Source organism: Chiloscyllium punctatum, chromosome 6 (assembly GCF_047496795.1).
Source record: "Chiloscyllium punctatum isolate Juve2018m chromosome 6, sChiPun1.3, whole genome shotgun sequence".
Classification (NCBI taxonomy): Eukaryota; Metazoa; Chordata; class Chondrichthyes; order Orectolobiformes; family Hemiscylliidae; genus Chiloscyllium; species Chiloscyllium punctatum.
In genome coordinates, this window is record NC_092744.1 from 51,106,328 (window position 1) to 51,133,919 (window position 27,592).

General features: G+C 39.5%; 1 protein-coding gene across 1 annotated transcript in view; it reads left to right on the plus strand.

Moving 5' to 3' along the window:
- The first annotated feature begins 861 nt into the window (after positions 1 to 861).
- Positions 862 to 27,592, plus strand: part of vmn2r1 (vomeronasal 2, receptor 1) — a 35,012-nt gene continuing 8,281 nt past the window's right edge. The window contains exons 1-5 of the mRNA XM_072571686.1: positions 862 to 1,001; positions 8,645 to 8,936; positions 11,047 to 11,937; positions 16,034 to 16,261; positions 21,980 to 22,103. Coding sequence (XP_072427787.1) covers positions 898 to 1,001; positions 8,645 to 8,936; positions 11,047 to 11,937; positions 16,034 to 16,261; positions 21,980 to 22,103 — 1,639 coding nt within the window. The 5' untranslated portion in view covers positions 862 to 897. The remainder of the gene's footprint in view (positions 1,002 to 8,644; positions 8,937 to 11,046; positions 11,938 to 16,033; positions 16,262 to 21,979; positions 22,104 to 27,592) is intronic.

The window sequence follows — 27,592 nt, forward strand, 5'->3', positions numbered from 1 at the left end:
ATCAGCTGGTACTGAGGTCCATGGTGGCTTGAAACATGTTTGTTAGAAACCCAGACCGGCCCTAGGTCCTGATTGTGATCCTTCCCAGTGGTCTTCGAAGAAAATTAATCAGCTGCTCTCAACGATGTTGTCACTGTAATTAATTCGCAGGAGACTATTTGCAATGTCAACGCTTGTGAAAAGAGATTTCCACCCGCCCTTGGGCTGGATACATTTAAACACCAATGTAACCAAACCCTCTATGCTTTTACTGTTAAGAAATGAATGTTGGTCCCAATTTTCTGTTAAGATTTTGGCCTCGTTTAAATGACTCTCGTCTCTTTTGTAGCTTTATCGTTTACCAGCGTGTGGCAGCATGTGAGCCTGCGTTCATCACAGTTATCTTGGTTCAGAAGGGTCCAACGGCCAATTAGCCCAAACTCAGTACAGCCTACTATCAAGGATTGAACTCAATATTGCGCGTTTCTTTGCAAATTTTTATAACTCTCTTTAGAAATATAAATTTAATCAGCCTGCTTATTTTGCAACGTTAGCCAAAGACAGTTGTTCAGTAGGAAACGACAGCCAAAACCAATGAAAAAATCTGTCATATCTTGTCATTGTCATTGTTGGGAAGAAATGCAGAGTTCCAATTCTTGGTCCCCTGGGAGCATAGCTGTGCTTTTCTTCGGCCCATTTCACGGGTTTAACCAATGGGGTTCTAGTTGGTGTCCCAAAAACCCATAAAAGCTGAGGACCAACTGACAATCCAACTTTTTTTTTCCCTCATGCCCTGCAAACCCTGAAATGGAGCTACGAACTTATTTACTTGTTTTTGTGTACTTAACAGTTCCCGTGGCCGTCTCTGGGAAACAAACATGCAAACTGAAAGGGAAGTTTAATTTAAATAGTTTTAAAATGCCGGGTGATGTGATAATTGGAGGGATGTTTCCTATTCATTACAGAATCGAATCGTCAAATTCTTCGTCCAGCACATCACCACAGTCTTCGGGATGTGAGGGGTAAGAATTCAGTTGTGAATTAATCATTGTCAGGTTATTGTGAAACTGGGTAATTCCACAGTGAATTCTTGATTTAAAAAATTATACAAGGGAACAAAAATGGAGCGGCTAAGGAAGCAAAGGAATTTGCGCTTCCCTGAACTGGAATTTCAAGTTGTTTTCAGCTCTTTTAAATTGATCAAATAGCAACAGCGGGTTTCTTGCTGAATCAGTGAACTGGCTGCCTTCCTGAATTGTATAATTCTAGGATGCAATATATGGTTAAAGGTAAGGAATGTACAGCACATTTTCAGTTGAATGTGGGAAACCAATGTATTCCTCGGAGTGGAGAGGGTTCCTGATCTAGTTATGGTGACAAGTAAACGATGTATTACTGGAACACACAAAGCAGAAAAGAGAAACTCAGCAGATCTGGCAGCATCTGTGTAAAGTAAACGGAATTACCGTTTCGAGTCTAGTTGCCCCTTCTTTAGAATTTCTGTTTTTGTGTGCTTCAGATCTCAAACATGCGCAGTTCTTTGTTTTAGTTATTTGTTGCTGGAATTGTGTGCTGGCGTTATGTGGCCACTGTCATTATGTGAACTTTTGAATTTGAGATGCATTTAATATTTGTCACCCGCTGGTATAAATAATCAATGTGACAACACCGTTCAAATCAATAGTCAAATACATTTTAAACTGGTTGAAAGTTTCAGCGAAAACGCATGGACAGAATTTACCCATTTTATAATGGTCTGCAGGGCTAAATATCTCCTGCTTTCAAACCGGTGTCTCAACTACCAGTCATGGCCAAAAGGCAAATACTTTCTGGAGGATATTTGCGCATTCTTGCATTTTTTCCTTCATTGAGTGGCATCACAGTCATTCGATCATTCGACTAATTCTGCAACGTACCTGCAGATTAGAATGTTGCAAATATAATCCCATTTTTTAAGAACGAAGGAAGACAGAATTTGGCATCTTTTTAATTTCATTTCAGTATGTTGGCATCTTCGAAAATAACTGTCGGACGGACAGAGTCGACATAAATTTATGAAAGAAAATTATGTTTAATAAATGTAATGAAGATTATTTGAATGTAATCATTAGGAGGTGGACGTGGTGTATTTGCATTTTCAGAAGACATTTTGTGAAGTCCCATACTGGAAGTTGCTAAGTAAAATTAAGGTGCTTGGGTTTGGGGGGTAATATATTTGCACAGATTGAAACTTGGTTAGCGGGCAGAAAACAGACAGAGTAATGTGTCCTTTTCAGGTTGTCAGGCTGCGATCAGTTGATTACTGCGAGGATTAATGCTCTTCACAATCAATATCAATGATATGGATTTGGAGGACCAATTATATCATTTCCAACTTTGTAGATAGTACAAAATGTGGTGGGAAATGAATTGTGTTGAGGTTGTAAAGAAGCTTCAAGGTGATTTGGACAGACTGAGTAAATGAACAAGAACACCGCAGGTCGAATGAGGTTATCCACAATTATAGCAGGAATACATTTCTTAAGTGGTGAGAGACTGGAAAGTGTTGGTGTCCAAACAGACAAAGTCAGCATGTAGGCACAACAAGAAATTTGAAAGTCAAATGATATATCAGTTTTCATCATGAAGGGATTTGTATACAGGTGTATGAAGCAAGAAGACTAGCTTCAGATGCGTTAGAGCACGGGTGAAACCATGTAGAGTACTGCATACACGTCTGGTCCCTTTGCTGAAAGAAGGATAAACTTGCCAGAGAGGGAGTGCACCAGATTGATTCCTGGAATGTTAGGACTGTTCAATGAGAAGAGATTGAGGTGACTAGTTCTGAATTATGTGGGATCTAATAGAATGAGAGGCAATTTAATTGCTTACCAAATTCTTAAAGTGATACCATAGATTCAGAAATAAACCATGTTTTCCCTCGCCAGAAACATGGACACAATCTCACGCCAGTTAGGACTGAGATGAGAGAGCATTTCTTTACTCAGATGATAAAGACAGTGGTAGGTAAGTCATTAAGTAAGTGAGAGAGAGAGACACTGATAGATTTCTCGTAACTAATTACATCAAACGATATGGGGATAGCATAGGAAAATATTGTTGTGCTAAATCAACAGCCAGGACCCAGAATGGCAGTGCATTCCCAAGGGCTGAATGGCCTACATCTGCACAAATATTAACATGTTCCAGTGGGTAGGACAATTGTGTCTCAAGGTAAAAGCTTCTAACTTCATGATGTATCATCTGCATTAAACCTAAACAGGAACTCTATTATTGTAATTCCGGAAATAGCTGGAGGAAGTATTAGGTTGATCCCTAGACTTCAAAGAAAATTGCAGCTGTGCAAAGGTTAAGGAAAATATAACAATAGCATAGACTGTACAGTTGATTTTGAAGTGACTTCAATGAACCTGTCCATAAAGAACTGATAGCCTCTGGATTTCTCCATTCCAGATTTGATTTAAATCGAGTGCCAAGTTAAAGGAATCTCTGGGTGTCTTGTATCACTGATGTAATCAAGCAGAGAAAATAGCCCAATATGTTCTCATAGGTTGTAAACCAGGCAGTAAAATGCACTGATATTCTGTCATTTTAAATAATTTTTATTGAGTTTTTTTATTCATTCATAGTTTGTGAGCATCATTACCAAGTCAGCATTTAATGCCCATTTCTACTTGCCCTAAAGCAGGCAATAGTGACCAGCCTTCTTGCACTTCTGCAGTCCATGTGTTACTAATGTTTCACGTGAGCTCTTTACCTCATTATTAAACCATCCCAAAATTCTAATCCTTTTCCTCATATGTTTAGCGATTTTCTTTTTAAATGTATCTATAGCATTCACCCATAATACTCCTTGTGGCATCAAGCTGTACATTTCAATCACGTCCTGAATTCTTGTTGATGTTGTTAATGAGTACGTTATATATATATATATGGTTTCTAGTTTTTGTTTGCCCCACACTAGAAATAGCTTCTCAACATCTATCCTCTTAATCTCCTTTTATAATTTTAAAGGTTGCCATCTGTCTTTTTGTTCCTTGACCGTTCTTTTGTCAAGAAAGAAGTCCTAGTCCAGTCAATGGGATACAGATTCATACATGCAGTGCTGAGTATATACAAATAATGCTTAGGCAGCCCCTTCAAAAGACAAGGACAGCAAATACCTGGGAATGGCACCATCTGCAATATCCCCTCCAAGCCATTCATCATCCTGACATGGATCTATACTCCCAGTTCATTTAGTATTGCTGGGTGACAATCCTGGAATTCACCCCCCCCCCCCCCCCCACCGCACCCACCAATCCCCTTTTCACTGCCTCACCCTCCACCCACCCCCCCACACACATAGGATGTAGGTTTGCTCGCTGAGCTGGAATGTTCATTTTCAGATGTTTCGTCACCATACTAGGTAACATTTTCAGTGAGCCTCTGGAAATGAACCTTCCAGTTCAGTGAGCAAACCTACATCCAGAACCTCAACCTGAGCTACAAATCTTCTCAAAACTTGATAATGCACACACACAAAAGAATTGTTGGTCTCCCTGAACTAAATGGACTGCAGTGGTTCAAAATGGCAGTCTACCATTCTTTTCTGAATAGCAACAAGGCTCAGACAACAAATGCTGGCCAAGTCAATTGTGCCCACATCCCATGAATTAAAAAGAAACAAAACAAATACTTTATTTTCTCCAAAACATTTAACACCAGGAAAAGCAATGTCCTGGTACATCTTCAAATAATTAGATCAAAGGCAAGATTAGGAGTAGACAACTTACATTCCATGGTATCAAGAATATTGTCTGTGATGAGAATTTTAAAAATATTCTTCCATGGAAGACAGTCATTTAGGCCTGTGTCACTGAAACTATCTGCACCGATCCTATTTCCCTGTATGATGTTAGAGTCCTTTTTAGTGGGAGACCATGGATAGATTTTCCAGTCCTGGAGAGAAGGCATTTCGACTGAAGTGCCATTATATTTTCATATGAGAAAATCATGAATGACAAACTCCATGGAATCTTCCAAGTTCACCCTTCATTTAGTATTTGAAACAAACTTTGCACCTGAACTGGAACAGGTGCTGAAATCATTGTCAAAGAAGAAGGTGAGGGGAAATCTGGGAAGCCATCAGTGTATAATGGCCTAAGTCATGGATGTAAAGTAATGTGGGCAATTGCCAGCTTTCTCAAATGTTATGTAGGACATAAAAAATATATGTCAAAAATTAATGATATTAAATCTGGATGCTAGAAATGAACAAGACTTTGAGTGGAATGGTCAGCATCCAACATCTTGCTTGAGTACTGACGAAATTGAGGGCTACTGCTTAAGGTGCATATTAGCAATGTTCTCTGGCTGCCATTTTAAAACCATCCACACAGAAGACATTGATACAGCATTCCTGAGAAAAGGAAGCAGCTATGGTCAACACTGTGTACAGTTTTGATAGGACCTGGGAAAAGATGCAGAAGAAAGTGTTACGGTTAATCAATGCTGCCATGGTAAGACTAGTAGCATACATTTTAACAGGTCTGAATATTTCAAATTAACCCATTGTGCAGTCCTCACAGTTCTTTTAGAACTTACTATGGTGAACTATACTACAGCAAGGTCCAGAGAAAGCGCAACTTAATAATGGGAAGTCTTGTGGCACATTGACATCTTCATTGGTTCTACCTATATAAAATAGCTGTAGCAGAACATAGATACATGATGTCTTAGTGATGCTTATTAGTTGGCTGTAAATACATCTTTTTCTGTCAAGCAACTTTATACTACGAAAATTAACCTCAGTCTCTCTAGTTTCATCACATAATTGAGGTCCCTCATCAAAGATACCAATCTGGTTTGTTAAAATGTATATCATCAGTGTGAAGATGAGTAAATGGGTCAATAGTCGAGCCAGAATTCTCAGCTATGGCCAATGTAGCCTATGCATATGCTTCCCACCTAATGTCAGATATTTTAGTTCAGTGAATTGGGATTCAAAAATGATTTGAATACCGCCCAGTGTTTTGTAGTAGCAGAGAAAAAAAGTCCATCTATTTCACAACAGTAAATAAAATTACAGTAGCTAAGCAACAGTCAAAGTAACATAAACCTAGATCCAATGCTTTCAGGGTCCTGTACTTCGATCCCCATTAACAGGGCCTTGGGCTATTGGGGGACATTCTTGTTCTTGGATTATAGCAAAGCTGCTGTGCTCAAGTCAGGAAAGGAATCACTGTACTTGGCTGGGAGGTGGAAACAAGGGCTGACGCCATTAGGGTCTTTGATTTTTGCCCCTCTCCTGACTGCCCCTATAATTTTTATATGATTGGCAAGAAATAGATCAAACTTAGCAATGAATCCTACTAAGCCAAGATAGCTCCTGTTTTCATCTAAAGATTAGTATATGTTCTTCGAATATTCACCTGACTACAATAACATGTTCAAGGACATGCCTTCAGTAGGTTTGCTCCTGTAGGTGTGAATTCAAGTTTAACTCACATTGCCTCATCAACTAAGTAAGCAACCTAAAGAGAAAATGCTAGAAAATCTCAGCAGGTCTGGCAGCATTTGTAAGGAGAGAAAAGAGCTGACATTTTGAGTCTAACTGACCCTTTGTCAAAGTTTCAGATTCCAGCATCAGCAGTAATTTGCTTTTAACTAAGTAAGCAAAGCTTTTCTAGAATCCCAGAGCTTTCATGATTTTGAACTCCAGCAGGGCTTCACCAGTCATCATTGGCCAGTGTTGCCAATAATATTGAGAAGAGTTCATAGACAAAACAGTGTACACAACTGGCTGTTGGAGAGAATACTGGCTAATCTTGACTGTATTTTGTTTTACCATAATTTTCATTGATGAACTAGGCTCTTGGAACAAAATCTAATGTGATTTTCGAATGATTCACTTCAATTTCTCAAACAGGTTATTCCGTGTTGACACTCTGAGGGACCTTCTGTATCTAGAATGAAATATCACTCTTAGCAATACATTCCAGAGATCATTGGACTTTGTGTACCTATTTTCTTTGGCAGGGATTTCCGGATCTGTGGTCTTCTTGGTTCTAGCAGTCACCTCCATTCCATGCCATCTGTTCTCGTGAAAGAGGTGGATGCTTGTGTTTGTTTTCGGCTTCACTGGTTCTCTTGAGTATAAGTCCTTCCTTCATGACAGTGAACTATTAACCTTTGGTCATTGTTTTAGCTGCTTCTTTTTTTCTCTTCTGATGTCTGTTTTCAAAGGTTCTCTTCATTTTTATCAGAATAATTAGGGAAATAAATCTGGGCAAATTGTTTGAACTCAATCCTTTATGTTTACAAGTAAAGTAGAACTGAAAATGTGTTACTGGAAAAGCGCAGCAGGTCAGGCAGCATCCAAGGAGCAGGAGAATCAATGTTTCGGACATGAGCCCTTCTTCAGGAATGAGGAGAAGGGCTCATGCCCCAAACGTCGATTCTCCTGCTCCTGGGATGCTGCCTGATCTGCTGTGCTTTTCCAGCAACACACTTTCAGCTCTGATCTCCAGCATCTGCAGTCCTCACTTTTTCCAAGTAAAGTAGAAGTAAAACATTCAACATATACATTTCAATAATATATGAATTTACTTGGCATCAAGGAGAGATAGGGAGTGCTTTTCACACTTTATTAGTCCTATGAAGTGGAATCATAAGGACCACCAATTTAATGCAAACAAGTATGGTTAATAAATGAAGCATTCTCTATGTAGTGAGAACAAATAGGGAAAAGAAAGTTCTTGCTCATACAAATGAATGTACTAGCCCAATGTGAAAATATTTCAGAAAGTTATGGCACTGACACAGGACAATTATTATGTGAAATAATGGTACTATTCAATACCACAGCTATTATATAAATCACAAGTCTTCATGAAAGTAATACTTTTGCAAGAAGGATGTGCTTTTGGTCAAGTAGATAAGGACAATAATTGCAACCTTGCTAGTCTAAATAAATGTGATCATGGTGCATTAATAAATGATGTGTCAGCTCATTAGCTTGTTACTGGTATCAATTATTTCAATATCTTCCCAGATGGTTTCCCATCTTCTATTGTCCATAAACATACGGTTCTCCAAAGCTCTGCTTTGCATATTCTAACTTGCTACAAAATCCAGACTCCTACTGCACACTGACATGCACTAGTTCGTGATTAAGCAATGCCTTGATTTTTTAAAAAGTTATCTTATTTTCAAATCCTTTCATGGTCGCACTCTCTTCCTAATCTCCTCCAATGCTACAATCCTTCAAGGTCTCACTTCTCCCATTTTGGCCTTGTGCCTTTCTTTGGTTTTAATTTCACCATCATTAGAATGCATTCAGCTGCCTGAGCCCAAAGGACTTGCCCCTCCAACATTAGTTCTGTTTCTCCAGCTCTTCTTTCTCCTTTAATCCTCATTACTATGTACCTCTTTGACCAAGATTTTGTTCATCTGTGAAGTTTTTCTGTTAAAACTCTGCTGAATCTCATTGGGATGTTTTATGATGTTCAGTATATTTTATACAAACACAAGTTAATGTTGCATTACCTCTTAAATTCCTTTAACCCCCACTGAAATAGTTTGTTTTTGATATCTTTGATAACTATATTTTCTCTGCTCAATATATGGCTTTGTTAGCGTGCAATGCAATTTTCTCCTAACCTTTGTTTCAATCTTGTAACAGATTTAATTTCAGAGCTTTCCGCTGGGCCAGAACAATGATCCATGCGATTAATGAAGTCAACCAGAATGATTCAATTCTACCAGATATACAGCTTGGATATACAATCTATGACTCTTGTTTTACTATTTCCAAAGCTGTTGAAGGAACATTGACATACCTGACTGGACAGGATGAAGCTGTACCCAACTACAGGTGTGGCAATGGAGCTCCTTTGGCAGTGCTAATAGGAGCTGGAGGGTCAGCTCTCTCTATAGCGACTGCTAGAATCCTGGGACTGTATTATTTTCCTCAGGTAACAAAATTGGAAATGCTGTAGTGATAAAATCTATATTTTATAACAACTTCATTAAGAAGATGAACATCAGTTTGGGGAGTATTGCCTTAATGTGACAGATTATCCAGCCAGTGTATTTACTTTAATAAAATAATTCAGAAAATAGAGTTTTAAGATACTAAATGAAAAAAATAAGTGAAATGACTTGTTCAATGATTGTTTGAAATTGTAATTGAAATTGAAATATCTCATTGAAGATTACTTTACCAACAGAAGTTGTGCTTCAAAGTGAATAGTGCTAAAACTATTTCAAACTCTCAGACATGTCAAACATATTGATCCTTAGTTGTGATTTTCAGCTTTAGATAATTACCATTAAGGCATTATCCATTATCCTTCCTGCAGACATTGTTGAAATAGCTGACTCAGCTTTGGGGTTCACATCACTTGAAAAGTAAAATGCAAACTGATGTTGGATGTTCAGACTTTCTTTTTAAAAATAAAGGGAAATCTGAACCTGGAATATGAAACAAAATACAATTTATGCAATATGTTCATTTTCGACAGATTTGGAAATTAATTTGCTCTTGTGCTTTTACTTAGCTTATCCAAACTAAAATGCAAAGGTGAGGCACAAAGAAATTTTTTACTAAAATAAAATGTTACTGATTTTATTTAGCCCTGTTTTGTAATAAAAAGCAGCATTACATCTGGCATGGCGTCCAATTCCTTATTGAATAGAAATTGGAAATAAATAATGGCTATATGATGTCCAGAACACCAATTGCCAAAAGATATGTTCTGTTATCAGAATATGAACGGTATAGCTGAACTGCTACAGTATATTTTTTGCCAACATACTGTGTGGTGGAGTGTGAGGATATTAGTTCATGGCCACAAACCTTCACAAGTACACACCTTGGAGTGCAGGTTCATAGTTCCTTGAAAGTGGAGTCCCAGGTAGATAGGATAGTAAAGAAAGCATTGGTATACTTGCCATTATTAATCAGTGCATTCAATATAGGAATTGGGAGGTCATGTTGAGGCTGTACAGGACATTGGTTAGGCCACTTCTGGAATACTGTGTGCAGTTCATGTCTCCCTGCTATTGGAAGGATATTGTGAAATTTGAAAGGGTTCAGAAAAGATAAATAAGGATGCTGCCAGGGTTTGGAGGGTTTGAGCTATAGGGAGAGGCTGAATAGGCTGGGGCTATTTTCCCTGGAGCGTCGGAGGCTATGGGTGACCTTATAGAGATTTGTAAAATCATGAGGGGCACAGATAGGGTGAAAAGAGAAAGTCTTTTCCCTGGGATGGGGGAGTCCAAGATTTAGGTTTAGGGTTGGAGGGGAAAGATTTAAATGGGACCTAAGGGGCAACTTTTTCACACAGAGGGTGTATGGAATGGACTGCCAGACGAAGTGGTGGAGGCTGGTACAATTGTAACATTTGAAAGGCATCTGGATGGGTATACGAATAGGAGTTTAGAGAGATATGGGTCAAATGCTGGCAAATTGGACTAGATTTATTTAGGATATCTTGTTGGCATGGATGAGTTAGACCAAAAGGTCTGTTTCCATGCTGTATATCTCAATGACTCTAAATAATGCTGAACATGGTGAAATCAGTGGGTGGGTCAATGGGCTGTTCTGATAGTTCAGAAGTCAAAGTGACTAGATAAAGAGGAATTCTAGAAAAATATTGGGAACATTTACAGAAGTACTCAAAACATCCTTATTTTCAGTTAGGGAGTAGTCCATGGTGATTTAAATGGTAACTCCACAAGCTGAATGGCTGACATATGCTTCATCATGTACAGATTTTTGATTCGTAACAAATCAAGGGTATGAGAATAAGGCAGGAAAGTGGAATGGAGAATGATCAGATCAGCCACGATCTCACTGAATGTTGGAGCAGACTCGATGGGCTAAATGGCGTACATCTGCTCCCACATCTTATAGAAACGTAGAAACTAAAACAAAGTGAGGACGAACACTAAGTGCTCATGCGCACAACAAAAATTTTCAAAAATGTTGGAGAGATTCAGTAACTAGCTTATGATATCGACAAGATGTTGTATTGTTTTTGATAAATATTTTAAATAATTTGTTCGACTACTGTTTTGCAGGTGGATTACTCAGCATCTTGCTCAGTTCTCAGTGACAAATTTCAGTTTCCATCCTTTATCCGGACCATCCCAAGTGATATTTTTCAGTCCAGAGCAATGGCAAAACTTGTGATACACTTTGGATGGACATGGGTGGGAACAATAGCATCAGATGATGACTATGGAAAATACGGAATTAAAAACTTTAAAGAGGAATTAGAAAAAGTTGGCGTATGCATCTCTTTCTCTGAGACTATCCCCAAAGTTTATGCAAGAGAGAAAATAGTTCGAATTGTAGACACAATTGAGCAATCAACAGCCAAAATCATTGCAGTCTTTTCTGCTGATATTGATTTGAGCTCTTTAATAGAAGAAGTCATGCAACGCAATATTTCAGGAAGAACTTGGATAGCCAGTGAGGCTTGGATTAACTCTGCATTGATTTCCAAGCCAGAATATTCCTCACTTTTAGATGGAACTATTGGATTTGCAATACAACGAGCTCATATTCCTGGACTACGTGATCACCTCATTCAATTAGATCCAAGAAATTCTGGAGAAAAACTGATCACTGAATTCTGGGAGCAAGCTTTTGATTGCATGTGGCCTGAACATGGGATGGATGTCAGTAGAACGCCTAACTTAAAAACAACTGAGAATAACAGAACAGATGTAAAGAACAGAATCCATATTATTCCCCCACTTTCTCAGCAGCTCTGCACAGGAAAGGAGAATTTGGATGAAATTGACAACACATATGTTGATGTATCTCAGCTGAGACTGACATACAGTGTGTACAAATCTGTATACACTGTGGCAAATGCCCTTCACAATATGCACACATGTAAGACTGGGGAGGGTCCATTTGTTAAAGGATCATGTGCAAACATCACAGATTTTCAGCCTTGGCAGGTATGTTTTCAATGGTGCCTGAACTGCTGTGCTCTTCCAGCACCACTAATCCAGAATCTGGTTTCCAGCATCTGCAGTCATTGTTTTTACCGAGTTATTGTCAATGGTTTGTAGAGCTATAGGATTTATTTTAAATAGTTTCTAGTTTGTAACAATTTGCAGCTTTTCAGTGAACCACACACACTAGTAAAATATCCTTTCAAATAGAGGAAAATTAAAAAAGAGGAAATGTCAATCTTTCTAAATGATACATCGATTGCAGCATGATCACTTTCCCTGTTTAATCTAGAAGAATGCAGGACAGCAAAAGTCATTTGGTTCTTGGTGTCTTTGATAATTATTTAGACGAGCTATCTAATTTAGTTGTGCTTCCCTGCTCTTTCTCCAGAGCCCTGCAATTCCACTTCAGGAATTTATCTGGTTCCCTTTCAAAAGTTACTGTTGAATTTTGCTCTCACCACCCTTTCAGGCAGTGTATTCAGATCACAAAAACAGTACAAACTTTTAACCTTCCTCACTGATTATCCTTAAAACTGATTAGAATCTAGTTAAAGGTCTCATTGCTGAAGACATTGTTAAAAATAATGTGACACTCATCAATATTTAAGTTTCTGAAGAGAACACGCTGGACAATCTCAGCAGGTCTGGCAGCATCTGTAAGGAGAGAAAAGAGCTGACGTTTCGAGTCTAACTGACCTTTTGTCAAAGCTTAAAAAAAGGGAGAAATAGGAGGGTACCTGGCTCCAGAAGCAAAGGTAGCAATAAAGATGTGATAATGACAGTGTGTTCCATTTTCTCCAAATCAAAGGTGTAGCAATGGGTACCCGCATGGGTCCTAGCTATGCCTGCCTTTTCATGGGGTATGTGGAACATTTCTTGTTCCAGGCCTACCCAGGTCCCCTCCCACAACTGCTTTATCAGTACATTGATGACTATTTCGGTGTGGCTTCATGCTCTTGTCCTGACCTGGAAATACTCATAAACTTCGCTTCCAGTTTCCATCCCTCCATCACCTTCACCTGGTCCATCTCCGACACTTGCCTTCCTTTCCTTGACTTTTCTGTCTCCATTTCCGGTAATAGTCTATCTACTAATATCCATTACAAGCCCACTGACTCCCACAGCTACCTGGACTACAGCTCTTCTCACCCTACATCCTGTAAGAACTCTATCCCTTTCTCTCAGCTCCTTCGCCTCCGTTGCATTTGTTCCAATGAGGCCACCTTTCAAAGTGGTGCTCTTCATATGTGCTCCTTCTTCTCCAACCGTGACTTCCCACCTACAGTTGTTGACAGGGTTCTCTACAGCGTGCGGTCCCTCTCCCGCGCCATGACTCTCACCCCCTCCCTCCCCTCCCAGAACAAGGATAGGGTCCCTCTTGTTCTCACTTTTCACCCCACCAGCCTTCACATGCAAAGAATAATCCTCCGCCATTTTCGCCAACTCCAACACGACGCCACCACTAAACACATCTTCCCTTCCCTCCCCCTGTTTGCATTCCACAGAGATCGTTCCCTCCAGGACAACCTAGTCCACTTCTCCATCACACCTATCACTTCTCCCATCACACACGGCACCTTCCCAAGCAATCACAGAAGGTGCAACACCTGCCCCTTTACCTCTTCCATGCTGACCATCCAAGACCCCAAACACTCATTTCAGATTAAGCAGCATTTCACTTGTACCTCTTTCAATTTGGTCTATTGCATTCGTTGCTCCCAATGTGGTCTCCTCTATAATGGAGAGACAAAACACCGACTGGGTGATCGCTTTGCTGAGCACCTTTGGTCTGTATGCAATCAGGTCCCGGACCTTCCCGTGGCTTGCCACTTCACACACAATCCTGCTCCCATGCCCACATGTCTGTCCGTGGCCTGCTGCAATGTTCCAGTGAAGCTCAACACAAACTGGAGGAACAGCATCTCACCTTCTGACTAGGCATGTTACAGCCTACCGGTCTCAACATTCAATTCAACAATTTAGATGATTATCCCATCTTGACCCCTCTGTTTTCATTCTGCTCTGTAATTTTATTTCGTTTTTTTTAATATACTTTTTTCACTGTTCTGTACCTCCTATTTTTTGATTGTCTCTCTTTCTCTCGCTCCCCGCTCTCTCATCAGTTTTTCCCTCTCTTCTTCCCCCTTTGCTACCCATTTCCCCTGTTTTCCATTTTGCCTCTGCTTCACCCATCCCCCACATATTTTGTCACATAGCCTTGGTCATTCACAGCTCCTAATCTCTCTATAATCTCTCTAGGCACTGTCATTATCACCTCTTTATTGCTACCTTTGCTTCTGGAGCCATGACTCACCTTCTCTTAGCCTAGTATAAATACCTCCCCATTTCTCCCTTTTTTTAGCTTTGACAAAGGGTCAGTTAGACTCGAAACATCAGCTCTTTTCTCTCTTTACAGATGCTGCCAGACCTCCTGAGATTTTCCAGCATTTTCTCTTTTGGTTTCAGATTCTGGCATCTGCAGTAATTTGCTTTTATTTAAGTTTCTGAAAATGTGAACAACCACTTACTAAAGGGCAAATGGAGTGCAAGTAGCTTTCAAAGTTGTTCTTGTGTTTAGCATTCTTGAATTATTGAACCAGACTATTTCAAAAGTGTATTATTGTCTTCCTGTTTTTCACAAAATCAAAATTGTTTTTTAAACACAATAATATTGAGTCACTTGTGAATTATTGACTGCATTTATGAGTTTAATGTTTTAAGAGCAGTTCTGGATAAATATATTTTTAAAAAATCTTTGGAAATCATTGTTTGCTCAATGAACCTAACAGTCCAGGAGCTCATGAGAATGTACACAGAAGAGTATACAGACATTAGAGAATTTGCTGGAAATTCATCTGGGTTTAGTACAGACTTAGTCAATCTAATAGAATTGAGAATCCACTGCAGTATTCTCTATTTTCCAGATAGAAAATTGTGCATATTTGCAGATCTGCAGCTTCACAAATCTTCAAAAAAAAGGGAATTACTCATTTACACAGAGTTTAAATTAATGATTTACAGACTGTGTAAATACAACGTTTATTATATTCATGTAGCACCTTTAACATAAGAAAACATCTCAAGGCTCTTCACAGGAGTATTAGATACTAGGCTCAATGCCTGAAAGCTTTGTCAATGATTAAGTTTTAATGAGCATTTTAAAAGAGAAAGGTGAGGTAGAGAGGCAGAGACATTTGGGGAGGAAATTCCAGAGTTCAGGGCTGACGCAACTGAAGGCATCACCACCAGAAGTGGAGAAGTATCATGGATGATCAAGAATTTAAGGAGAGCAGACATCTCAGAGGATTGCTGGGCTTTTGGGAGATGATATAGATGGGGAGGACTGCAGCCATTAATGAATTTGAAAACGGGACAAGAATTTTAATATCAATACATTTCTCGCCCAGAAACCAATGTGTGTCAGCAAGCAGAGCCATGATGGGTGAATGGTCATGGAGCAACTTGGACAGGGGCAGCAAAGTTTGGATGACCTCTTCCTTACTGAGGGTAAAACATGGGAGGCTGACCAAAAATGCATAGAATAGTCAAGTCTGAAGAGTAATACAAAGGAGAGGGTTTCAGCACTAGAGAAGTTGAGATAGGGTCAGTGATAATATGTCATGTGAATATGTTTGATTCAAATAGATAGCAAAGCCACAACCATTTTGATTCAGCCTGAGGCAATTGGCTAGGCTGTAATGTTTGTGGTGGGGACTAAATACCTTCTCAATACTGGTCTTTTGAATATTTAATGGAAAGAAATTTCTGATCATCTGGATTGATATTTTAGATGCATTAGAATAGTTGAGAGTAGCGAAGAGTGAAATGTTATTTGAGCAAAGTAAACAGAGACATCGCATAAATGACTGGCTTATCTGGAGATTCATACCTCATTGGTATTGTCTAATCCCCTGAATATAGAGGTAATACATGCATTAATAATAGTGCATAACATTAGCTGGATATTACTTTCCCGGCAAGATTTGTAAGTAAATGTTTGACTTCATCTATTAACTAACAAAGTTGAATCTCTGCATTGCTGTTTAACATTCACAAATAATATGTCTCCTGTTCATTTTTCCTTTGTTCTTTCTAGCTTATGTACTATCTGAAAAATGTACGGTTTAAGAGCCTTCTAGGGGAAGAAATATATTTTGATCAAAATGGTGATATCGATGCTATATATGATATCATGAACTGGCAGAGAACCCCCGAAGGACATATTTCTTTTAAGGTAGTCGGCAGTTACAATGCAACTGCACCCCCAGGACAAGAGATGATCATCCGAAATGACTCTATAATTTGGAATGATGATCAGGTTACGGTAAGTGAGAAATGGAACAAATATTTTACTTATAACGGCTGGTTTAACTGTGTGATATTATGTTTTTTCCTATTGGTCAAGGAAGTTAAGTCAAAAGTGGATTCATGTAACTTAATTATCTTTGAACTTAAATATTGCTTAATGAAATCAAAGTAATAGCACTTTAGGTTTGTGAAGTTGCAAATAATTTGCTCTTTTCAAATATTCAGTGTGTTAAATTGTGTTAAAAAGAGATGCAATGGGTTGAATATTAACCTGGAATGGATTTCAAGTGGGCCACACCACTGTCTTAATTTACATTTGATTGCATAACATCTGACTTGATTCTTCACTTGTTGGATGTAATTTTCAAAAACTTTCCAATGTACTTCTTGAAATGTGTCTGTATGTTGTGTGGGGTGGGGGAGGCAAGACTGGTGGAGGGGGAGTAGAGAAGTTACTGGGAAGATTCGTGGTGATGGAATGGCTGCAGTGGTGGTGGAAAGATATTTGCGCGTACGGTCAGACAATAATTGCAAACTGGAAAATTAGTTTGTAGGAAGCCACAAGATTCTTTGATGCTTATCAGTAAAGATTCTATTGCAAGAGATAAGGGCAGAAGGAACATCTCGTTTCTCTCAAGTTCATAATGGCTGCCAAACCTGAAATGAATCACCATTTTCACATTTGGCACTTTGGTATACAATAGTTTTCCTTAGTAGCTCCTGCACCTGTGTCTTCATACATCATTGATTTTTCATTTGAATGAATTGTTTCAATTACAGTCATACAGTCCTAGAGATATACAACATGGAAACAGAACCTTCAATCCAACTTGTCCGTATTGAGCAGATATCCTAAATTAATCTTCTTCGCTATCCACAACACCACCAAACCTGCAAACTTAATAACCATTCCTCCTATATTCACAACCAAATCATTTATGTAAATGACAAAAAGCAGTGAACCCAGCATCAAATCTTGTGGCACACTGCTGATCACAGGCCTCCAGTCCAAAAAGCAATCCTTCACCACCACCCTCTGTCTCCCCACTTTGAGCCAATTATATATCCAAATGGTGAGCTGTCCCTGTATTCCACATGATCTAATCTTGTTAATCAGTCTACCATGCAGAACCTTGTTGAACACCTTACTGAAGTCCACATGGACCACATCCACCACTCTGTCTTCATCAGTCCTATTCATCGCTTCTTCAAGAATCTCCATCAAGTTAGTCAGACATGATTTCTCATGCACAAAGCCATGTTGACTATCCCTAATCAGTCCTTGCTTTTCCAAATATAGAGGAGAAAGTGAGGACTGCAGATTCTGGAGCTTTGAGTCAAGAGTGTTGTGCTTGAAAAGCACAGCAGGTCAGGCAGCATCCAAGGAGCAGGAGAATCGACATTTCAGGCATAAGCCCTTCATCATTCCTGAAATGTCAATTCTCCTGCCCCTTGAATGCTGCCTGACCTGCTGTGCTTTTCCAGCTCTACACTCTTTTTCAAATATATGTAAATCTTGTCCCTTTGAATCCCCTCCAACTACTTGCCCACCACTGGTGTTAGGCTCAATGGTCTATAGTTTTCTAGCTTTTCCTTACCACCTTTCTTAAATAATGGCATCATGTTAGCTAACCTCCAGTCTTCTAGCACCTTACCTGTAATTATTGACGGTACAAATATTTCAGCAAGGGGACCAGCAATATTTGTACCATCAAAAGAGAAACCTTTTCATCCAGAGGGTGGTGGGAATTTGGAACTCACTGTCTACGAGGGTGATAGAGTCAGAAACCCTCATAACATGAAGAAGTATTTAGATCTGCACTTGTGATGCCAAGGCCAAGAGAATGGGCCGAGTTCCGGAAAATGCAATTAGAATACTATAATAGGTGATTGTTTTCGACTGGTGCAAATTCAATGGGCCTTTTTATAACACCTGGATTACGCAATCAATCCAAGTAAGTAGTATTTATTCAATAATGATTGATGCAAATGTTGAAACTTATCTTAACACATAAAAACAATGACAGATTTCATAGATATTTTAAAGAAATGACAATTTCCCTCGAAACACAGTCAAGGGTATGTTTCTTCAACGCGAATTGGCTTAATGATATTGAAGAATTTAGACAGTTGTTTGTAGAACATGAACTTTCCTTACCTGTGTTAGTCATAATGCGATTCTGGCCCCATTAATGTAAATGGTGAGGCTATTGTGTGATTTTCTTATAATGCAAGATCGCATGAGAATGGAACTATCGCATTACATCAGAACCGACTGTGCAGCTTTTGGGACAAAAGTCATCATGCAATGTTCTTTCATGTATAATTAAGGCAGCAGCGAAGGATGTAAAAAGGGTGTTTCATGGGAGAGGAATGAGCAGATCACCAGAAATACGCAAATGATCTTTGACATTTCTGACTTCAACATTTTCTGCTGGCTCCTCTTCCTCTGCTTCTATTGTATCTTCATAGACATCTTCCTCATTAACTCTGACTGTTTTTGCAGCACCTTCTTTGTTCTCTGTATAGGCATGTTGCAATATTCACCATACTATAATGATTCAGGAGACATCTGTGAGGGAGGTGTACCATAAGGAACCACCAGGTCAGTTTAGGCTCCTGAAATTTTGATTCAAGAGCTCTGTATAGTAGCATGGTGTTCTCATAGCTCAGGTTCTACTTGACATGTTCTGCTATGATGGGGCTTGCAGATAGGTATCACCAGCCATGTATGTGGATGGACAAGGGTAGTCCAAAGGCCCCAAGCAGCAATTTCAAAAGAATAGAGTACTGGGAGGAATAGTTAACAGTTGCAGGATAAAAATATAGAGTGATTTACAGCAGAGAAAGGGGTTATTTGGTCCATTAGATCTATAACAGCTTTCCATTGAACAATTCAGTCAGTCCTATTACCTTCTCAATCCCCATAGCCCTCCAGATTTATTTCCTTCAATTAACCATCCAATTTCCTTTTGAAATTTTGACTGTTACCATTTTTACCGACTTGTGGGTAAACAGTTTGAGGACCTCACCACTCACTGTGTAAAACAATTCCTTCTCACATTTCTCCTGCATTCTTTTACCCATAACCTTAAATCTGTGCTCCCAGTCCTTATACTATCCAGCTGATGGGAACATGTTTTCCTTTTCTACCCTTTCCAAACCCTGCACATTTCTATCATACCTCTCCTCAATTTCCAGGAGGATAATCCCAGCTTTTCCAATCCATTCTTGTAACTAAAATGCCTGGAAGCATTCTACTGAATCTCTTCTGCACATTGTCAAGGATGTTCACATCCTCCCTAAAGTGTGGTGAACAGACTTCAAAGAAATACTCCAGTTATTTAAGGTCTTATTAGAGTAGTTTAGCATACTCTCACCACTTCTGTACTCATTGGGGAGATTTTTTTATAGCCCTTGAATGATGTGGGTAATTACACATCAGTTAGGAAAATATGCAAGAACAGAAAAATGAGATTTCCGACATTAAGAAGAAAAAAGCTATTCTGCATAAGGTTTTAATGGTCAGAGGAGAATCTTACTTGTGAATAGCAAAGGGCCTATTTATATTTGCTTGCATCTCAATATCACTAATCTCATTGCATTTGTATTCAAATTTCCCAGGCAGTGAAGAGAAACTAGATGACCACAATTCCCAACATGAACATCTCAGCAGGTACCTGGCAGCTCCTGCTCCTGATATCTTCTCCGGGCCTCCATCTTGCCCAGTATTTCCCAGTACTCAAGATACCCTCCAAGGGCAGTGACCACCATTACCCTCTGTCCATGGAGGTTGGCATTGGCAAGGCATCAGCTTCATCACATCATCATGGCACATTTGGGAGTTATTTCTGATACAGTTCGGCACTTCAGCACTGCACTGTCGAGCTCACCAACACCTGACATTGCAATGCTGCTACTAAGCTGCTTTGTGCTCATGAATAGGCACCCATTTCATACATTGGAACAGGAAACATTTCATGGCTTTTAGCGTGCTTTCTTAGTGATTATTCACTTTGTCCCAACTTGATGCTCTCAGAGAGATAGTCAAGGACTAATCCAAAGCATCCCAGGTCCTATGTTCCTGGATGAAGATATTATGATCATTGCCTGTGAAATTGGTACTGCATGGTCCCTCTATAGCAATTAGACTCTATTCATGAAAATTACTGGCTAGGTGTTGTGTTCAGTCATAGCTACCTGAGTGCAGCCTATAAACTCTGGACAAGACAGCAATTGTATATTGTTGGAAATCCAAGAATACTCTCATCTTGATTGTTGATATCAATAGAGTTGTTTTATTTTTGACATTGATGACCCATTAGATGCCAATGTGTACAATAGCCTGAACGATACAGGAGATGTGCTGTGCAGGATCTTGGAAAGTCCATGAATCATGAATTTTAAGGTATGTGGTTTCTTTGAGAGCCACTGGCAGGGTATGATAACCTAGCCCATAAACAGCAAATTGTTTCAGCAGGCTTTAAAGTTAAATGGTTGCAGGGCTGGTGGCGCAGAGTCTCCCATTGTCAGCTCCTCAGAGATAGTGAGGAAAAAATCACTTGGTTTATAAACCCTTTGGATTGGATAAGACTTCCTGGAAGCAACTTACAATTCCTGATTTCTTCCACATGCTTCTCTTTCCAATACTTGAGGTTCATACTATCATTTTTGTATTATTGTTTCTCTATTTCTTTCTTTATCCAGAACTATGAAGTCTGAATGCCACCTATCATAAGCTGTGACTGTTTATTCGGGGCATGAAACACAAGAAGATCAAAATCAAATCCTCTCTCAAGTTATAAACCTACTGAGGACCCAAAAATCACAACAGCAAATCCTGAAGATCTGAGTATCTGTGCCCCTTTAAGTATTGCCTCCATTTAGCATTCCAATCCTATCCTGTCATGTCTTCCTCATCTAGTGTTGGTTTGAATTATTTACTGAACAATGTAGCAAAATCGTAATTACCCACAAGTCTCAATTTGCATGTTTTTATGAGATGCCCTGTGTTGTCAGCAGATGCCTCAATCAACTAAAAGAACTTTATGATTAAAATAAGCACTGAATTCAAATTTATTATTTGTAATGGTGCACAAACCATTCCAGAATGAGAGGTATTTCTGCTTTGCCCCAAGTTAGAACACAAGAACATATGATCAAGGAACAAGAATAGGCAATTCTGTCCTTTGAACCATTTAATAAATTCATGGCTGATCTGATGTTGACCTCAGCTTTAAATTTCAGCATATTCTTGATAATCTTTCAACCTTTTGGTAATGAAGAATCTATCCAATCAAGTCCACTCAGATTATTATATGGTTCAATTAAGTCATTTCTGCCATTCTAAGCACCAGAGAATGCTCTGTCTAGTCATTCCTTGTAAGGCAACCTGTTCGGCTAGTGAACCTTCTCTGAACTGCTTTCAATACGTTTACGCCTTCCATAAGTACTATAAGTGACGGGCACTATACACAGTACTCCAAATGTGGTCTCCTCAATGCATTGAAGAATTGTTATCATTTCCTACATTCAAAAAGGACATTAGTCCTCTAGTAGGTTTCATAACATATGTACAACTATTGATATAATGAGTTTTACTGTTCTATGATTTTAATAAAGCCGTTTCTCTAACTTGTAATTTTCCTGTGCACTAGAAAAAATCAGATTTTTTTTGTGTAAGTTGCTCTTTCAAAAATCCTACTTAATTTGTATCACTATTTCATTTGGACAGCCTCCATTTTCTGTATGCAGTGAGAGCTGTCAGCCTGGTACCAGGAAGGGCATTCGCCAAGGGGAACCTGTTTGTTGCTTTGACTGCATTCCATGTGCTGATGGCGAGATAACTAATGAGACAGGTTTGTGAAATCATTTAATATGAAATATAATACTGAAATAATCAAACAAAATGAAATCAAATTTTATAACTAATGGATGGAAACTGTTGGGGATTACAAATCTAAAATCCTAGTGTGCAGGTAACCCTGCCTATTATAATTTTCTAACATTACACCTAAAGCTTACAGTATAATTTCACATATATTAAAATACTGTATTAGTATTAGATTCCCTACAATATGGAAACAGGCCCTTCGGCCCAACAAGTCCACACCAAGCGTCTGGTAAGTAACCTACCGAGACCCATTCCCCTACCTTATATTTACCCCTGACTAACACATCAAACACTATGGGCAATTTAGCACAGCCAATTCATCTGATCCACACATCTTTGTGATTGTGGGGGGAAAACCACACAGACATGGGGAGAATGTGCAAACTTCACACAGACAGTCACCCAAGGTGGGAATCAAACCCAGGTCCCTGGCACTGTGAGGCAGCAGTGCTAACCACTGAGTCACCATACTGCCCCTTAATGCAAGTGTTAAAATTATGTAGTTCAACTACATATTTGACAAAGATGTTTTAGTATACCTGAAGAAAATTGAAAGATTAACATTTAATGAACACAGAATGGATCACACCACAGCTCAAAATAAAAGAATGGGCGACCACCAGGCAACCATACAGAATCAGGCAGATAGTGCACTCACAAATTGGTTTTCCATTTGAAAACTGAAGTGGGTGCTGGTAGGGTCCTGAAGAGAGTGCAGTCAGAGCTAAGCTCCTGGCACCACAAGTGGCCAAACAGTCCAGGAGGGGAGGAAGAAGAAAGTATGAATGATATTGTTAAGGGATTAATTAGTTAGGAATACAAACAGTCATTTCTGCAGCTGCAAACATGACTCCAGGATGGTGTGTTGTAATCAGCACAAATTTAATAGTTGATTCACTCGAATAACTGCTAATTCAATTCAGTGCTATAGAAAAGATGTTGTGAAACTTGAAAGGGTTCAGAAAAGATTTACAAGGATATTGCCAGGATTGGAAGGCTTGCGCTATACAGAGAGGCTGAGTAGGCTAGGGTTATTTTCCCTGGAGCATTAGAGGCTGAGGGGTGACCTTAGGGAAGTTTGTAAATCATGAGGGGCATGGATAGTCATGGTCTTTTTCCCAGGGTAGGGTAGCGCAAAACTAGAGGGTACAGGTTTAAGGTGAGAGGGGAAAGATTCAAAAGGGACCTAATGGGCAACGTTTTCATGCAGTGGGTGGTGTGTCTTTGGAGTAAGTTGCCTGAGAAGGTGGTGGAGGCTGGTACAATTACAACATTTAAAAGGCATCTGGTTGGGTATATGAATCGGAAGGATTTAGAGGTATATGGGCAAAATGCTGGCAAATGGGAAATAGATTAATTTAGGATTTCTGGTCCCACGGTCGAGTTGGACTGAAGGCTCTATTTCCATGCCATACATCTCTATGACTCTGCTACAGTAATATGAGCAATTAGTAAAATAAATTTGCAGTTACACAACTCCATCAAATCTATATTGAAAACCCAGCAGCACACAGAAATATAGAACTGTATTTTACCAGAAATTGGCTCATTGTCATTTTTGTCAAATTCCCTGCAAAATTTCTATCTGCGAGGCCCAGTGAGATTTCTTGTGTGATTGTCCTAGTCTTACCTTATTATCTAGGTGGGCAAGATTTGAAATTGGAGTGGTCAACTCCAGAAGATTGAGGAGACTGCTTAGTATGGAGGTGGGCTGGACTGAAGACCTGACTTGAATCCAGCACTGTGTCTGAAGTTTAAAACTAAAGAAATATCTCTCCAGCTCCCATCCCTCAAGCTCCCCCACATACTTCCCATGCACCGTTCATGCCATTGTATGACTCGTATCTACCCCCATGGCTCCTCATTCACCCAATGTCAGTATTAACACTCTCAATTAAACACTATGTCCTCTTTTGCTCTCTCACGTCAGGCTATGGTTCCTCCAAACAAGCTCTATGTCCCCTCATGGCCTCCAAGCAAGGATGTGTCCTCTATCTATCCTCCATGACACCTTACTCACTCTATACCAAGATGTGCCCTGTACACACTTCCATGACCCTTAACAGCTTTTCTCCCAACTTAGTACTAACTGATGCCAACCCATGCCCATTCACTCAGTATCTTGTGCCTTTACACTTACCATACCATTCATTTAGTATTCACCATGGGTGAACCTCAGGACCAGTGCAAATTTGAGATAAAATACATCTCTAAGTACTTACTGCTGATTTCATTGTTTTGAAAAAAAAAGTCTTCCATAAAACCTATTTATTATGTTTACAGTCCTTCAATTAAATAAAATGTTTTAATGATATGCCATGCAAGTGCAGATCATTTATAACAAACATTGGAATTCAAAGTCCCACATCAAAGAGTGTACAACTTCAATCAAAACTGTGAAGTGAAAGGCAATCTACCCTGATTATGGATGATTGGAAAATCAGTCAAACCACGATAATCCAGTAATGGAAGCCCTCAGGCCTATCACACCAGACAGATTGAAATAACAAGTATTTATTTTAACACTGTAGGCATTCTTAACAAAAGATGAATAAGGCATGTAATTTAAATACCATGAAAGCTTGATGGTGTTCTCTGATAAATCATCTTGACACATTTGGTAGGTCCCTTTGACAGGTTCTCTTGATACATTTGACACCTGCTCTCGACGGGTCCCCTTTTTAAGACTTCTTATATTTATGACAAGCTCCTTTGACAGGTCTGTGGACCGTTCTGGTAAGCTTGATGATAATGAGTTTATGCACTTTTAATGCACATTTATGTCTACATTAAACAATTTCAAAGTGCACCTGATCTTCCCTGAAGAGCAACTGACCCTCCTTCAAACAGCATCTGACATCCAACAAAGGGTATCTCACCTTCACCAAAGGAACCCTGAGGTATCCAAAGGGATACTTTATCTGTCCAAAAGTGATCCTTGTTCTCATAAAAATGCACAAAATTCAGATCTGCCTTACTTGAGTCTACCATGCATACTTCTGTTTCACATGCCAAGGCTACCACTTCCATACATAGCTGATGATTTAAAAGGCTCTGTGAGTTGCACATGCATAAATTCCAATCCCACCTATTTCTGCCCTGTGAAACTGGAAAGTGCTGTATTTGGGGATGGGACTTGTAAGTTCCATTCTCACCTTTTCTCCATTATGGTGACAATATAGACCATAATGCACAGGTCTGTAGTATTCGATTTTTAAATTTAGTGTTTTACATTGCTTCTATTCTCTAAATTTTACTAATGTTTTCTTTCTCTTTGCTCACTTCATACTGAACAGTTCTCTCGGTAGCGGGTGCGGTGGGGGTTGAGGAGTCTGGAGGTGGTAAGGTTAAGATTGAGGTAAAAACCAAAGGCGCTCAGGTTATTTCTAAAATCTGTTTTAACACTACATTGTAATTGGTTAGTATAAACTGGGTGGAAGATATAATGGTACATGCTCCAGACCTTTTAGCCTTGATGGAGAAGATTCTTGATCTCTACTTAACATCCACTTAGATTGGAAGAAATTCCTGGCATACACCTAAATACTACCATGCACGATACTCAGTGCCAGATATCCAACATAGCACTTGTAACATTATCATCATTATCCTTATCACATCCCATTAATCTGTGAGCATAGCTTTCTTGGCAGTAATTGAAGAAGGTTAATAAGACATTTTGAAAAGCCATTTAGAATTTGGAAGATAAAACTTGAAGTTAATAGCTTAAAAACAGAGAAAAAAAAAGTAAGTTTTATTAAGTGTGTTAAATGAAGTGGGGGCGTATAGTTTTATGGCTTCCCTGCTAATGTATTTGCAGGTGGCAAAAGCATGTAAAATAAAACAGATGGTTAGTGAACCAACTTCCTGGCCACCACTGAACTGTCCTCTACATTATAGCTGGCAGATAAGATGTCCTTAGGCTGAGCACAGCCCTTAACTTGCTTAAAAATGCTATTTAAGGGTGGACTTCCAATCTGCTGTGGAGGTATAGTGGGTTGGGGCAGATAGAAGGAAAATGGCTAGTTGGCTATTTTCCCAACTTGAGATATGGGGTTGGAGTACCTGCTTTAGGGCATCCTGTGTATTCATTGGGTCATCCACAAGATGGTGCCTGACCTTTGTATCTCTGCCCCATACCTCTCAAATGTAACCTCCCATCCCTCTCTTACTAGTGTTTGCAAACCATCCCTGACTAAAAGTTGCTGATTTAGCTTTGCAATTAGCATCCATGATCTTTCTCTCAGGATTTGCTCATTATCTCAGCAGCCGTCCCTACCACTGCTGGAGCTACTCAGCTGCTAGCCATTCTGACTGGGTTACAGCTCTTGTGCATAGGACTGGTGCTGCTGAAGGATGGAACTCTATTTTAATATGTAAAGATTTGCTCCAGTTAATATCACTGTGGACAGCCACCTATAAAGTTGGTGAACTGCTGACTAAGTTTTTATGTGCTGGAGATGGGTGAGCACATACCATTCACCTCATCAAATTCTGAATGATAAAATAACAAAACGACAGGAACAACTAAAAATCCATTCAGGGAGGCCTGCTGGAGACTTGACACTGTGATGGGGTACAGTGAATTGTAAATGTGCCTATATCCATACAGAACTGGTTAGTCATGTGATTGAAAGATAGACACTCAATTCTATATTGTGATGCAGAAGTCATCATGGTATTGCATGAGATCAATTCACTCACTTTTCCCAAAAAGAACAAATGTCAAGTGCTCTATTCAATGCAGTCACAGAACTAGAAACCTGCATCATCTTTTTCTATGAAGGCATCCTGCATCAAGTGCTAAGTGGACTTTGGTATATTTTCCCAGAGTCAAAGGCTGACAGTCATTTGCTCAGCATTGTGACTGGAGGGTGTCAGACTGGGCCTGTACCCACCTGAGACCCAGAATCCACATGCAGACTAGGTGAGGGAGTGGGATTCTTAGATGGGGTAGGGATGGCAGCAAGGGCAGGTGATTACTTTCGGTAAACTTTCCTCTCTACTTTCCCACTATTAGGTATCTTGATCAGACACTGAATGCTTTGAAGAGAGGCATCTCTTGTGAGCAATACCCACTGGGAGCCTTCAAGCAACGCCAAGAGAGTTTGCTTTTTGGTCCTCCAATGTAACAATGCTCCACCCACTGCTGGATGAGTACCAATGGTGGAGGGATGAGACCTTTAAGTCACAGTCCTACCCTGAACAATGGCAGAAAAGTGGCATTGGACCCCATTTTACCACCAGAATAAATGTTCCTCTGCATCACACTCATTACAGGGGCGAGCACTGGGGAGACAGAATGCCAACTCATGGAACGTTACAGGGAACATCTCTGAGACACACGTACCAAACAACTGCACTGCCCTCTGGCTGACCATTTCAACTCCTCCTCCCACTCAGCCAAGGACATGCAAGTCCTGGTCCGCCTCCATCGCAAAATCCAAGCCACCC